General features: G+C 40.1%; 1 protein-coding gene across 1 annotated transcript in view; it reads left to right on the top strand.

Annotated features, from left to right (window-relative positions):
• The window catches only part of NKAIN2 (Na+/K+ transporting ATPase interacting 2), a 318351-nt gene that overhangs the window by 228408 nt on the left and 77216 nt on the right, over nucleotides 1–12727 (top strand). The window contains exon 3 of the mRNA XM_009289113.1: nucleotides 4477–4677. Coding sequence (XP_009287388.1) covers nucleotides 4510–4677 — 168 coding nt within the window. The 5' untranslated portion in view covers nucleotides 4477–4509. The remainder of the gene's footprint in view (nucleotides 1–4476; nucleotides 4678–12727) is intronic.

Below are 12727 nucleotides of genomic sequence, written 5' to 3'. Positions count from 1 at the left end.
GCTGCACTTAACAAAAATCATTGAAACAGCAATATATTGTAGTTACTACATAGAGATAGTATACTTGCTAATATGTACTAGTAGTAGTACAATACACACAGACCTGTCTTCATTTTGAGCACTGCTGTCCTCGTGCTGCTTCTTAATGCAAAGAAGGTTGTATTCATTTCTGGCAGCTCTTACAAAGCTTTCTGCTGCCGTGTTCTGTCATCAGCTGTCCTCAGCCAGAAAATGTTATGTACTATGCAGTTAACCCCAGCAAAAGTTGTTATGTAGATAACTGTATTAAACACAGGCACAAAACCATCAGAGCTCAACATTTTTTACAAAATAAGCTAAAATAAAATTACAGGCTTAATTTGAAGATGTCTCAGATTCTCTCAGATCTGAGTCTCTGAGACCTCCAAACTCTAGCCTTTGTCTAATCCAGCAGTACATCTCCTGACCACTACAAATACCAGCACATCTTAAGAATGTCAGCAAAGATGTTCTACTAAATATTTTCCTCTGTTTTTTTCCTCCTTGATGAATAGCAAAATCTACTTTAATGCACCAATTTTCATTAACGGGCTTTACAAATGCCAGCAGGATTTACAAAAGCAGCACAGTGATCATCGATAAAGCTCATACAGATGTATTTCTGTGTCCATGAAGGAAGCAGCTGTTTGTTGAATTTAGGATAATGAAATCTTCCTTGATATACAGACTGTGAACAACACCATATCGGCATGCCCAACGTGTATCAACAGTTCTTGTTATGTTTCATAGCTTCAAGGCTTATCAGACTATTTCTCTGCATTTCCCTGAATAATGTTTGAGCCACAGATGTTGGAAAGAAAACAGACAGCAAATACACTGGAGAGTACAACAAATACCCAGCTTCCAGCGTAGACTTCGTCTCTGTCCACTAAAACTGTATTCAAACAGTGAATAAAGTAAATAGCAAGTGGAGTTTGTCCAAAAATAGCTCGAAATGTTTTCAGTATAAGAGATGTTAATGATAGATACATCAGCCCCTCCTTGGCTTACACAGTTCTACAAGGAGATTCAAGTCCTTACCAGTTTTCTCACTAGGAAGTAAAACTTTTTTGTAAGCTGGGTGACCTTCACTACTAAGCAACAGGAACTGCTCTGCTTATATGGTTGCATACAGCGGGACATGGTTTGAAGGTTATAGGCAAGTTCAAAGCCCATAACAATTTATACCCGAGAAGAGCTAACTGTGCAGCAGCTGACTTTGTAGTGAATAGGCTCCTTCCACATTTATTCTTATCCCACATATTTTGGGGATAGGAATTTACAGGATTTAACTTAGGTGTTTGCTTGTGAAAATCTGGCTTCATTATCATTCTTATTCCAGCCAAGTTTGACCTGAGCCATGGATGATGTCTAATCTTACCAGAACCAGACTTCACCTCCACTTATTGTTCTGATTTCTGAACTTGGCCTTGTTTGTTAGCTGGTTCAATACGTAATAGCTACACTTCTTGAAAGCCTTCTCAACCACATTATTCAAAGTTCTTTAAGATCTGAAGTCAGGGCTTTCAGTAGGAATTATTTGTTTTTACAAATATCAGGAATTAAGGAATATAATATTTCTGTGACAGGTATCAGGTCTATTTTATGAGCAGAGAAAACAACACAGCATTCTACTGATTACTCAGAGATAGGAATAGAATATAGATCTGATACAAATCTGTAATTTTTTACTGGTAAGCACTAAAAGACTATTCCTGAACAAAACAAGGTTATTTAGTCGTAATCACAGCATTCAACTTAACTGCCAAAAGATGACTTGAGGGCAAGGGAATTTTCTAAATATAACAAATTATTTCAGAAAATCGTCTGGGGATAAATTCAGGCATGGAAGAAAGCTGGACTTTGTGAAGTTTTATTTACATATGTAATTATAAATATTTTAATGTGGGATTATATTTCCTGTGTAACTTGGAAATTTACTTGTGCTTTTAACCTGTAAAGTTTTGGATTACTGCACCCTTTATAAGCAAACATAACCATCTCTAGAGCAATGATGTTCTAACCAGAAAGCCCAGTTTTGATCTTTATGTTTAGCTCCTCCTGATCATAGATGCATAACAAATACTCCATTCCTGCAAGCCAGTTTATCCCCTTCTTTTTCAAGGAATATATTTTTCATCCCTTGCCTGCACTTTGTAAAATATTTTTAGTCCATCACGATTCTTCTGAAGGTATTGCAAATGATAAAATAGAGCCAGACAATGAGTCCTATTCATTCATGCTGTGTCTCTGATGAGAGACTAGAGGTTAAGAATTTTCCATGGTAACTAGAATGGCTTAAAGGTCTTCTGAGAATAACATGATGGATTCCAGTTTTAGTCATTCAGGAATAAATCTATTACTTTAAGCAAAGTTACTCCAAAGATACCCATTCTTCAACTTCTTACACCGGGTGAGAAGGACAGTGTGTTACTGAGGGGCTGTAACAGCCCTGACTGCAGAAAGAAAAATAGTCTTCTCGCTTGGATGTAAGGTAGAAGTGCCCATTTCCACAAAACACCTGGCAGACACTTTCCAGTGTCTGCAGCTTTGGTAGGGAGGGGTCCAGAGAAAGAGGAGGCTTGTTGGGGGTGAAGACTTACAGCCATAGCTGAATACATCTATTTTGGGAAAATTTGCGTAGTTTATACAAATGTTCACTGTTGCTTTGATCACCTTCAAATGCTTGAAGTTAGTTGCATGAGTAAATTCATGTGAAGCATCATACGTTTTCTCATACAGCTTATTTGCTGGATTGGGCTGTTGTGTGATGTAGGATAATTATTCATCACAAAAATATTTATGGTCCTTCCTGCCATCTGATAGCTGGGTGTGCTTATACAGGGTAATAATTGATTTTTTTTAAATGTACAAAATTTCTGCACTTTTAGACAAGAACCGCAACTTAAAGAAAAAACATTCAGCTACACTACAGTGTCAAGTGTAATCACGGATTAATTGACATGTTAGTCATGACATTATGCAAAACTTCTCTGGATGGAGTTACCGTTGCATGAGTTAGTGCAAAAAGGGAAAATAAGTGGGATTGAAAAAATGACTATTTTTGAAGGGAGGGAAATGTGGACACAACATATCTGCTACAGAATGGCATTCTATTTATTCCTTTTGGCACGGTAAACCGTGTAATCACGGATTAATTGACATGTTAGTCATGACATTATGCAAAACTTCTCTGGATGGAGTTACCGTTGCATGAGTTAGTGCAAAAAGGGAAAATAAGTGGGATTGAAAAAATGACTATTTTTGAAGGGAGGGAAATGTGGACACAACATATCTGCTACAGAATGGCATTCTATTTATTCCTTTTGGCACGGTAAACGTAAGTACATAGCTACATTTTAAAATCTTTATGAGAATCTTAATTATTAATGTCATCAACAGGCTGAAAAAAATGTAGGTTAGGTGTGGGGAGAGTTTTGCTCTGCAAAGACATTACTTAAAAGCAATTTTTTTTGCATGACTGAGCACATGTGCACACAGACTAGATAGTCACACTTTACAATGAGGTTACACTTATAAATAATTTATAAAGGGTTGGTAAACACTGTAGGCTCTTACAGAATCCACAAAGTCCATAGTTTTGTTATAACTATGTATAACACCCTCAAGTAATGTGCAACCAAGTATAATTTATGAGTCACATCCGTAGTATTGTTTATGATGTATATTAATCATTTATTAATATTTATTAATATTTATAAATGCAATCTTAATGGAAAGCACGGCTGACTAGTTACTCCATTGCAGTAGCTGCATGGGAGTTCTAGGTTGCAGGCCTCTTTGCCCCTCCTTTTTAACAAGCTAAGCAGTGTTTAGACAAGGCAACACTCACTAGCCGTTTCCTTACAGACTCCTAGGAAGTTAGAAATCTGAAAGAGGCCTTGCAAAGAGGCTATACTTGTAAGCAAAAGTACAGAATCCTTTTTTTACGTCTTCCCCAATATTTCAGCAGAGCTACCCACAGGTCTGCGTCACAGGGTCCATGAGACAAAACTCCTTGCAGATGACCCAGACATATTAAAGTCTATGAAGTCTTGGTTCCCGAGGACTCTGTATAGTTTGGTATATCAGACCACCAACATATAGGTCGTATTTCTAGGAACTGAGCAGAGGAGGGTTGCTGCGTAAATGTGCACGTCCTTATGGTTTCCACAGGAAAATGGGCAATGTAACAGAAATGACTGCTATAGTCTAGGCTACCATAATGTCTAGGAACAGATCCTGGCTTGCAGGATTATTCTTCTGCTCCAAAACAATTCTGCCTGCCAAGATACAGCTACTTGTGCTTGCTGCAGGTAAGCTCCGCTAACTTTCATGTCACAGTGCAGTTTTATCGCTGCTCTTTGCTTCTTTAAGCATCCTGTGAAATCGCTTGCTGAGGCATTTGATACCAGCGTACCATCCCAGCGCATTAATTCTTCACTTGTTCTTTTGCAGGAAACAGATCTCATTCTGACCTTTAATATCTCAATGCATCGTTCTTGGTGGATGGAGAATGGGCCAGGCTGTACCGTGACCTCAGTAACCCCAGCCCCGGACTGGGCACCAGAGGATCATCGTTATATCACTGTCTCGGGGTGTTTTCTTGAATATCAGTACATAGAAGTGGCTCACAGTTCTCTTCAGATCTTCCTTGCAGTAAGTGTTTACAGATAGCTTCACTTCCACCACCTTTTCTACATTTCTTCTTGCAGAACATTGTTACCAGAATAGTGGAGTATTGTGACATTCATTCACAAACCCTGGCTCTAAGTGTTAGTTTTGTTATGAAACTCTGTTGTCTTGCAGCTAGTGCAAGACACCTGTACACAAAAAGCTCCAACATACATGTTTATTGCTGTGAGAACTGTCAACATGACACACTCTGTTTTCCTGACCTCCATTTTAACCCTTAACCATGCCACAAATCATTTATATCAGGTTACATTCAAATTACACTATAGGATATAAGTTGTGACATAATAAGAAGTTACAGCTATTGCTGTGACAGCCAAATTAAAAATAAAAGAAAAGCCAAAATGAAGGAGAAATTTTCAACAGTAAAAATAGATTCACTAATCAGTTCACAGGACTCAAAACTCATCAATTTGTCTTTAACCGTATTAGTCAATATGCGCTTGAGGTGAATGGGAAAGGTTCTTCCCAAAAGAACAAAATGTTGTACTTGTATGAAAATCAAAACCAGAAATCTTAAACCTTTTTAGGAGGATAAGAATCCACTCTTACATTGCAGAAAATTTATAAGGAATGAAAACAGCTTGTTTGAGGGGAAATTGATAGGTTTTTCAACCATATTTAGCTGTACTAATAATTTTGCCTTGTGTTGCCTCTGACCCAGGTGAAAAGATTACATAAACACTGAATTAATTACATTGAACGGCAATCTGCATTTTTATGTTTGCTCTAGTGATACAAACGTGTTTATGCCCAGGTGGAGACATATATGACTGTTGCTATACATCTAAATTTGGACCAGTGCCTGGGTACATGACTCCCTCTATATAAATTTTTTGGTCAAGAGATTCCAATGTTTTGTCCAAAGAGGGACCATACTGGCAAAAGAGAGAGGAAATCTGGTTAGCCAGATCCAGAAGTTAATGTAAGGCAGTTGGACAGTCCATAATATATAATGTGGCCCTCAGCTACCACAAAAGTGAGCAGCTTTTCCATCTGTCTATCCCCCAGCCTAGCTGTAAATGGCTAACTACCCGGTGACTTTGGGACAATACATCTCCGTGTCAATACATCTCTGCATGGGTGCTTAGTGTAAAAGGTTGGTGGCTGATTCACCTGAAAGCCCAACTACCTCCCTTCAGTGGAGCCATCCCAGGTCTCTGTGCTCCTCAGCTCTCTGTGTTGTAGCAGAGCAAGGAACCCTGACCAAGTAGGTAGCAAGGCAGGCACTAGATAGGTCTGGAAGACAAAAGCAGCCCTTTCTCCAGATAGTTCACACCCGCAATTTTGACAAGCTACAGCTGGTGCAAAAGAGACAAAGAGAAAATTGCAACAAAATCAGTGTGAATAAGTAAATAAGATTAAAATAGCTTTACAATTTTATTTACAAGCAATTGTTATCACTCAAGCTTAACTCATAGACTCATAGAATCATAGACTCATTTAGGTTGCAAAAGACCCTTAAGATCATTGAGTCCAACCGGAAAACTAACATTGCCAAGTTAACCACTAAACCATGTCCCTAAGCACCACATCCACACATCTTTTAAATACCTCCAGGGATGGTGACTCAACCACTTCCCTGGGCAGCCTTCCTCTGGCGCAACTTGAGGCCATTTCCTCTCGTCCTATCGCTTGTTACTTGGGAGAAGAGACCGACACCCACCTCGCTACAACCTCCTTTCAGGTAGTTGTAGAGAGCGATGAGGTCTCCCCTCAGCCTCCTCTTCTCCAGGCTAAACAGCCCCAGTTCCCTCAGCCGCTCCTCAAAGGACTTGTTCTCCAGACCCTTCACCAGCTTTGTTGTCCTTCTCTGGACACGCTCCAGCACCTCAACGTCCTTCTTGTAGTGAGGGGCCCAAAACTGAACACAGTATTCGAGGTGCGGCCTCACCAGTGCCGAGTACAGGGGCACGATCACTTCCCTACTCCTACTGGCCACACTATTTCTGATACAGGCCAGGATGCCATTGGCCTTCTTGGCCACCTGGGCACACTGCCGGCTCATGTTCAGCCGTCTATCGACCAACACCCCCCAGGTCCTTCTCTGCTGGGCAGCTTTCCAGCCACTCTTCCCCAAGCCTGTAGCGCTGCATGGGGTTGTTGTGACCCAAGTGCAAGACCCGGCACTTGTTGAACCTCATAAAGTTGGCCTCGGCCCATAGATCCAGCCTGTCCGGATCCCTCTGCAGAGCCTTTCTACCCTCAAGCCCTCCAAAGGAGATATCCAGGCTTATTTTTCTGCCTAATTTTTTTGTTTGTAATGAATGATGAACAAGAAACTCAAGGAATATATAGTTTAAGCTCAATTCTGTTCCTGATGCAACAAGGTTTTTTGTGTGTCGGTGCCTAAACAGAGCTGTGTTTCTACATAAGGTCACTCTTTGCAAGCCAGGGGTATCGTTCAGAATAACAAACCATTGGTAATCTGATAGCTGTTGCCAACTACAGCTGTTTTTATATTTCCATTCCAGTTATTGTAAATGTGATTATCATAAGTGAAGAGCTACACAGTATAAGTATGGGTCAATTTTCCAAACCTGGTGCTTGCAACTTTATTGTTTACATCATTTTCACATTTCAAATTGTGGGCATGGGGACCTTTTTCAAATAGAAATGCTAGTATAAATTCACTATCATATTAAATGTGGTGAGAAACAGAGGAATTACCTGGTACTGCTCAGTGATATATATAACACAAAGTTAGAAGAGCAGATATTGCTTGGTTTTCAGCAAACTAGCTTTCCACAAACCCAAGCCTTAGATCAGATTTATCTCCAGTTAGTAGAAGGAAATTAATCTTTCCTTTCAATTTTCTTTTATGGGCACTTAAGTGAATCTTGCACTTTAACTGTAAAACTATAAATTGCAGCCTACAAATTGGTTACTTGCTTTCTATTTGTATTTCTGTATGTTCATGACAATGATCAAGCTAATGTTGATCTTGGCTTTTTCACGGACTGGTGGCACTGCAGCATGTTTTTAAGGATGCTTTCTACTGCCTACAGATAAAAAGTTACAAAGACATTCAGCTTCACTGAAGACCACTTATATCAGTCTTTGAAAACATTATACTCAGTGTATTTTGTACAGCTTGCCAGTAAGCTCACAAGGAATCCAGCTACAGAAGATTAGGCTTCACATAGATGTGATATTTGCTGTGGATTACTTAGTGGAAAGAATATGACAGCTAAGATAAAAGCTATAAACCCCCCATGGTTTATACTTTCTAAAAAGCAAGTCTCAAGGTGAGCTGTGGAACATTTCAAGGATTGCAGACAGATACTCTGCTGAGGAGGTGCAGAATACTTATAGTCTCCAAGACACCTTATCTCCCCAAAGCAACGTGTCCTAGAAGCAAACAGCACCAGATTGTGAACCATACGAATGCTGTTGCTAATTTTGTGCAAGACAACATAGATTTTAGTTTTTTAAGAGTGAAATTTTGGAGAATTTTCATTTCTTCTACTGCTTAAACAAAGTAGTAATTAAAGCAACTGGAAGGTTAAATGATCCCAAAGGTCAGGAGAGTCCCCAGTGTGCAGAGTGGTGGTGTTCATTGTGTAATACCGGCCTTAGAGACTAAAGGGAGACAGATGCGATGATGCACAGATATTTTGCCAGCTTCTCCTGAGGAGTGGATTTTGCGCAGGATAAACAAGCAACCGGGCAAAATTGCTAGTTAGGTTCACACTGAAGAAGTAACAGAAAATTCAGTTTGGTGGTCTCTATACTTTGGTCAGCTGAATGCTCGTGGTTTAGAAAATCTTCAAAATGGGGATAAATTATTTGAGAACTAATGTGTGCAAAAAAATGCTCTGATAAAACAAAGATTATCCCAATTTGGGTATTTAGCAATTATGTATGCAAAGCAGGGCTGGAATAATGCACAGTGACAATAGGGGCTGCAAAGCAGCCACAACCACTGCTTTGTCCCATGAAACAGAGCACTTAGTGCATTGGGTGATGCTGGTGCAAGACTACAGCCTCTATAGAGCCTATCCTTGTATCAATCAAACCAATCCTTGTATCACAGATGTAAAAAATGACCATATATGACATTTATGTCTGTCTTGTAGCCATTCCCATGTCAGCACATTACTTCTTGCTCAGCCTCTGTCTGATTTTTTTTCATGTTTATGGAAATCTATTTTGAAAAACTTCCACTGATTTTTCACTCAATTATTGTGGTAGTTGCCTCTCTGAGAAGTGGTACACCACCAAAATCTCAGTGCCACACACCATGCTCGTCATTTTTTACTCTGTGCTCCATACCAGTACCTCCCATTTGGTTCTTTTGAGACTGAGCCACATTGCTATCACTTTATTTCTACATCTTACCATCTTCTTCCAGCAAGTTAAAAAGAGAAAGGGGTTCAGAATGAAGAAGGGAGAATGCGATGGAGGGGAATCTATTTCATTCTTAAATGCAGTTTTGCAGCCTGCAGTGCTGAAAAATAAACAAACATATTTTTAGGGCACCACCTGCAGCATGCAGCTGTATGGAACTGAAGAGAATTGCTAAGGGTGTGATTTGTTCTGCTTTGTGTGAAACGCTGGGGTCTGGGAAAACATGTGGGGAAGGTATTTCTATGGAACAACTCCCTCCTTTCCTGCCCTCCCCAATTCTTGGTGAATATCTGTCGTGGTTTAACCCCAGCCAGCACCACACAGCTGCTTGTTCACTCCCCCCTACCCCGGTGGGATGGGGGAGAGAATCAGAACAGTAAAAGTGAGAAATCTCATGGGTTGAGATAAAGACAATTTAATAGGTAAAGCAAAAGCCGCGCATGCAAGCAAAGCAAAACAAGGAATTCATTCACTCCTTCCCATCAGCAGGCAGGTGTTCAGCCATCTCCAGGAAAGCAGGGCTCCATCACACGTAACGGTTACTTGGGAAGACAAACGCCATCACTCCAAACATCCCCCCCTTCCTTCTTCTTTCCCCAGCCTTATATGCTGAGCATGACGTCATATGGTGTGGAATATCCCTTTGGTCAGTTGGGGTCAGCTGTCCCGGCTGTGTCCCCTCCCAACTTCTTGTGCAAGGACCACAACTTTGCCTGTCCTTGGTACCTACATATTACCAAAATGAACTGGTCTGGTGATGGCATGGCTTGGATACCCATATGCTTCATACATTAATGTGTCCTTATGTGCTTAATGGTTATTGATTCTGGCTGCTTACATCAGAGAAACTATTACATTTTCAGGACTACTGGGTTATCAAGGATAGGCATACTTAAATTACTGATCTCTGGAGAGAATTCTTCCAGGTAAAGAATGAGGTCAGTGGTACTAATGGATATCTGATTTGCTACTGGTTTGTGAAATTTGGGTTGTATTCTGTATAATATTTACAGAGTGGAGGCTGAATGAAAGTTCCCACCCACACCTAAACGATAGGAGGTATAGCTGCCACTTTACCATGGGGAGGGCAGTGCCTGGGAGGGGGACAGTGCAGGGTGTACACCCCTGCTAACCTTGGCATGTAATGTCACTCCTTAAGGTAGTCGTTGGCTCTGCATATAAATAGTATATGCATCCCAGCTTTTTGGTCTCACAGCTAAAAAAGAGTCACAAGCTCGCAGTTTCACAGGCACTCACACCCATCAATGTCTAATTCTAGCTACGGATCCTACATACAATTTTCTTCATTTGCCTTTCTTATTGAACTCTTGTCTTATAACAGAAGGTGGAAATCTTTTCAGTTCAGGCCCTGAGCTGTGGTTCAGGTCGGTGGGTTCTGCTTCCAGGTCTACCACAACGTCCTTGGGAAAGTGATTTCATCTCTCTGTGCCTCTTCCCAAGTGCTGCAGAGAGGAAAGCATGCCTAAATTTTTCATGTTCCGTTTATAAGACACTGTACCATTTACATAGCTAGGGATCTCTTGGATCTCTCAAAAAGCCTCTAAATGTGGATGGCACCCAGTACAGTAAGGCCTTTGTGTGGTACAAGGAAATTATAATAAAGGTAATTGCATTTCGTACAGAAATGGAGCTCAGATTCTCTACATCTTCCTTCTGCCTGTGTTTTACTCTTTGATTATGCATGACCTGCTCCCACTCCCACAAGGCTGTTCTTGCAAAAGTCGACAAATTAAAATCCATTTGTAGATCAAAACTCTGAAAATATGCAAATAAAAGATCAGCCTTGGAGATAAGTGTGACAGAATTACATAACTATTTGCCAGCACAGGATTAAAAGTATTTATTATGCTTGTCTTTTACTCCTCACTTACACACTCAGAAGTCTATTGATTTTAGTGGAACTAAGTGCCCGAGTTATGGGAATAAGACTAATGTGAAGGTATCACCTTAGCCAATTTGGTTTTAGTAATATAGCCCTTGAAAAGATAAACTGTGTAATATTATTCCAGTAAAATGAGTGGGCAAAAAGCATTTCTTATGTACTGTATCTACATTATTGATGGTAACTTACGTACCAAATAAATAAAACCATAAGTAAACTGTTACATAAAAGTATTGACCATTTTCATAGTGATCCTGTCCACTGACTTTTATGTGCTGTATATTAGTCTTGATTCCTTTTTGTTCCTTCCTGTATTTATACTTGAGTGTATGCTTCATGCAATCATTGAAATTATTATTTCATGCTTTAAAATTTGTAATATGTAATTATCCATCCATACTAGTTACGGTAAATGCATACTATTTGGGATTCTGCAAAGTCTGCATCATGCATAATACCTTTCAAGCTCTGATGCTGTCAGATTGATTTAAAACATCATGAAGCATAACTGTGTTATTAAGATGCAATAATACAGCTATGCAGTTAGAATGCCAGCTTCAAAATCTCTGCTCTGTTGCAGACTTACAGTATGACCTTTGGCAGGGTGCTTAATTCATGCCAATTATTGTCTGTACTATACAAACAATGGTTCTTAAATATTTCAGAAAGATGTTGCCAGGATAATTCCATTAAACATTGCAAGTTAATCAAATATTACAGAAAGGTGGTCCATGTGTGTATTTAAGCACTTAGAACAGTAGAATAGCATTAATGTTCCCTGCTTCTCTCAAGAATTAATAATAATTAAAATAGGGTACTCTTAAAATCCTTAATGTTAGCATAGCACAGGTGACATTAAATAGTCTCATGCCCTTGTGGAGAGATGGGAGTAGTGAGTAATAGTGTAGTCCCACAGGAATTTCTTTACTGGACTGTCTATTTGTGCTTTAGACCCACATGCTCCAATATGTTTCTAATGGTGTATCACTTAAAAGCCCCCAACAGTGCTGAGGACAGTATGATTGCAAAGCAAAGCGGCAGTTCCTGTCTAAAAGAACTAACCTCCAAAGTACAAAACAAGCCAGCCAACCCATACAGACAGAAAGGAGGGGAAAGACAGGAAAACAGAGAGGGAATACTAGTTTGCAGTTCAGTGCACCTCCTGTTTGACCATTGTCAGCCTTTTTGTAGGCATGATAGAAAAGCCCTAAAAAGGGCTATGAACCAGAATAATGAGTAAACTTTGCATTATCTGGTGGAAAATTCTCCTAAAAGGCAGCAAAAGAGGAAAGTGTGTGAAAGTTTGGAATTTATTAAGTGGCTGACAACAAGCTGGTGGCTCATCAGCGGTGCACTCTCATACTGAGAGGAGGGGACAAGCCAGGTGGCACAAGCCACAGCGAGCCTAGCAGGTGAATGGAGTAGTTGAATTTCACTGGAAGAAACTAAGGGGAAGAAATGGAGGGATAAAGCAAGCTGTGGAAAACCATCTCTGCAGTAGCCTTCCAGATGGGCTCAGTCTAGACTGAGGCGTTGGTCAGGAGCAAGGAGAGAACATGGCACACGTAGAGGCAGGATGCTCCTCTGAAGCTGAGACTCACTGAGTCTCACTGATCAGAAGGTCATCAGCAGAGGTTAAAGGAACAGAGAGCTTGTAAAACTCCTGCATTTAGAGCGGGAGAGGGAAATGAGTCTTCTGCAAGGGAAAAGTACATTCTATCTTTTTTCTTTTTTTCCCTTTTTTTTTTTATTTGGGAAGAC

This window comes from Aptenodytes forsteri, unplaced genomic scaffold (assembly GCF_000699145.1).
Source record: "Aptenodytes forsteri isolate BGI_AS27 unplaced genomic scaffold, ASM69914v1 Scaffold217, whole genome shotgun sequence".
NCBI classification, from domain to species: Eukaryota; Metazoa; Chordata; class Aves; order Sphenisciformes; family Spheniscidae; genus Aptenodytes; species Aptenodytes forsteri.
This window is presented reverse-complemented; position numbering and strand designations above follow the sequence as displayed.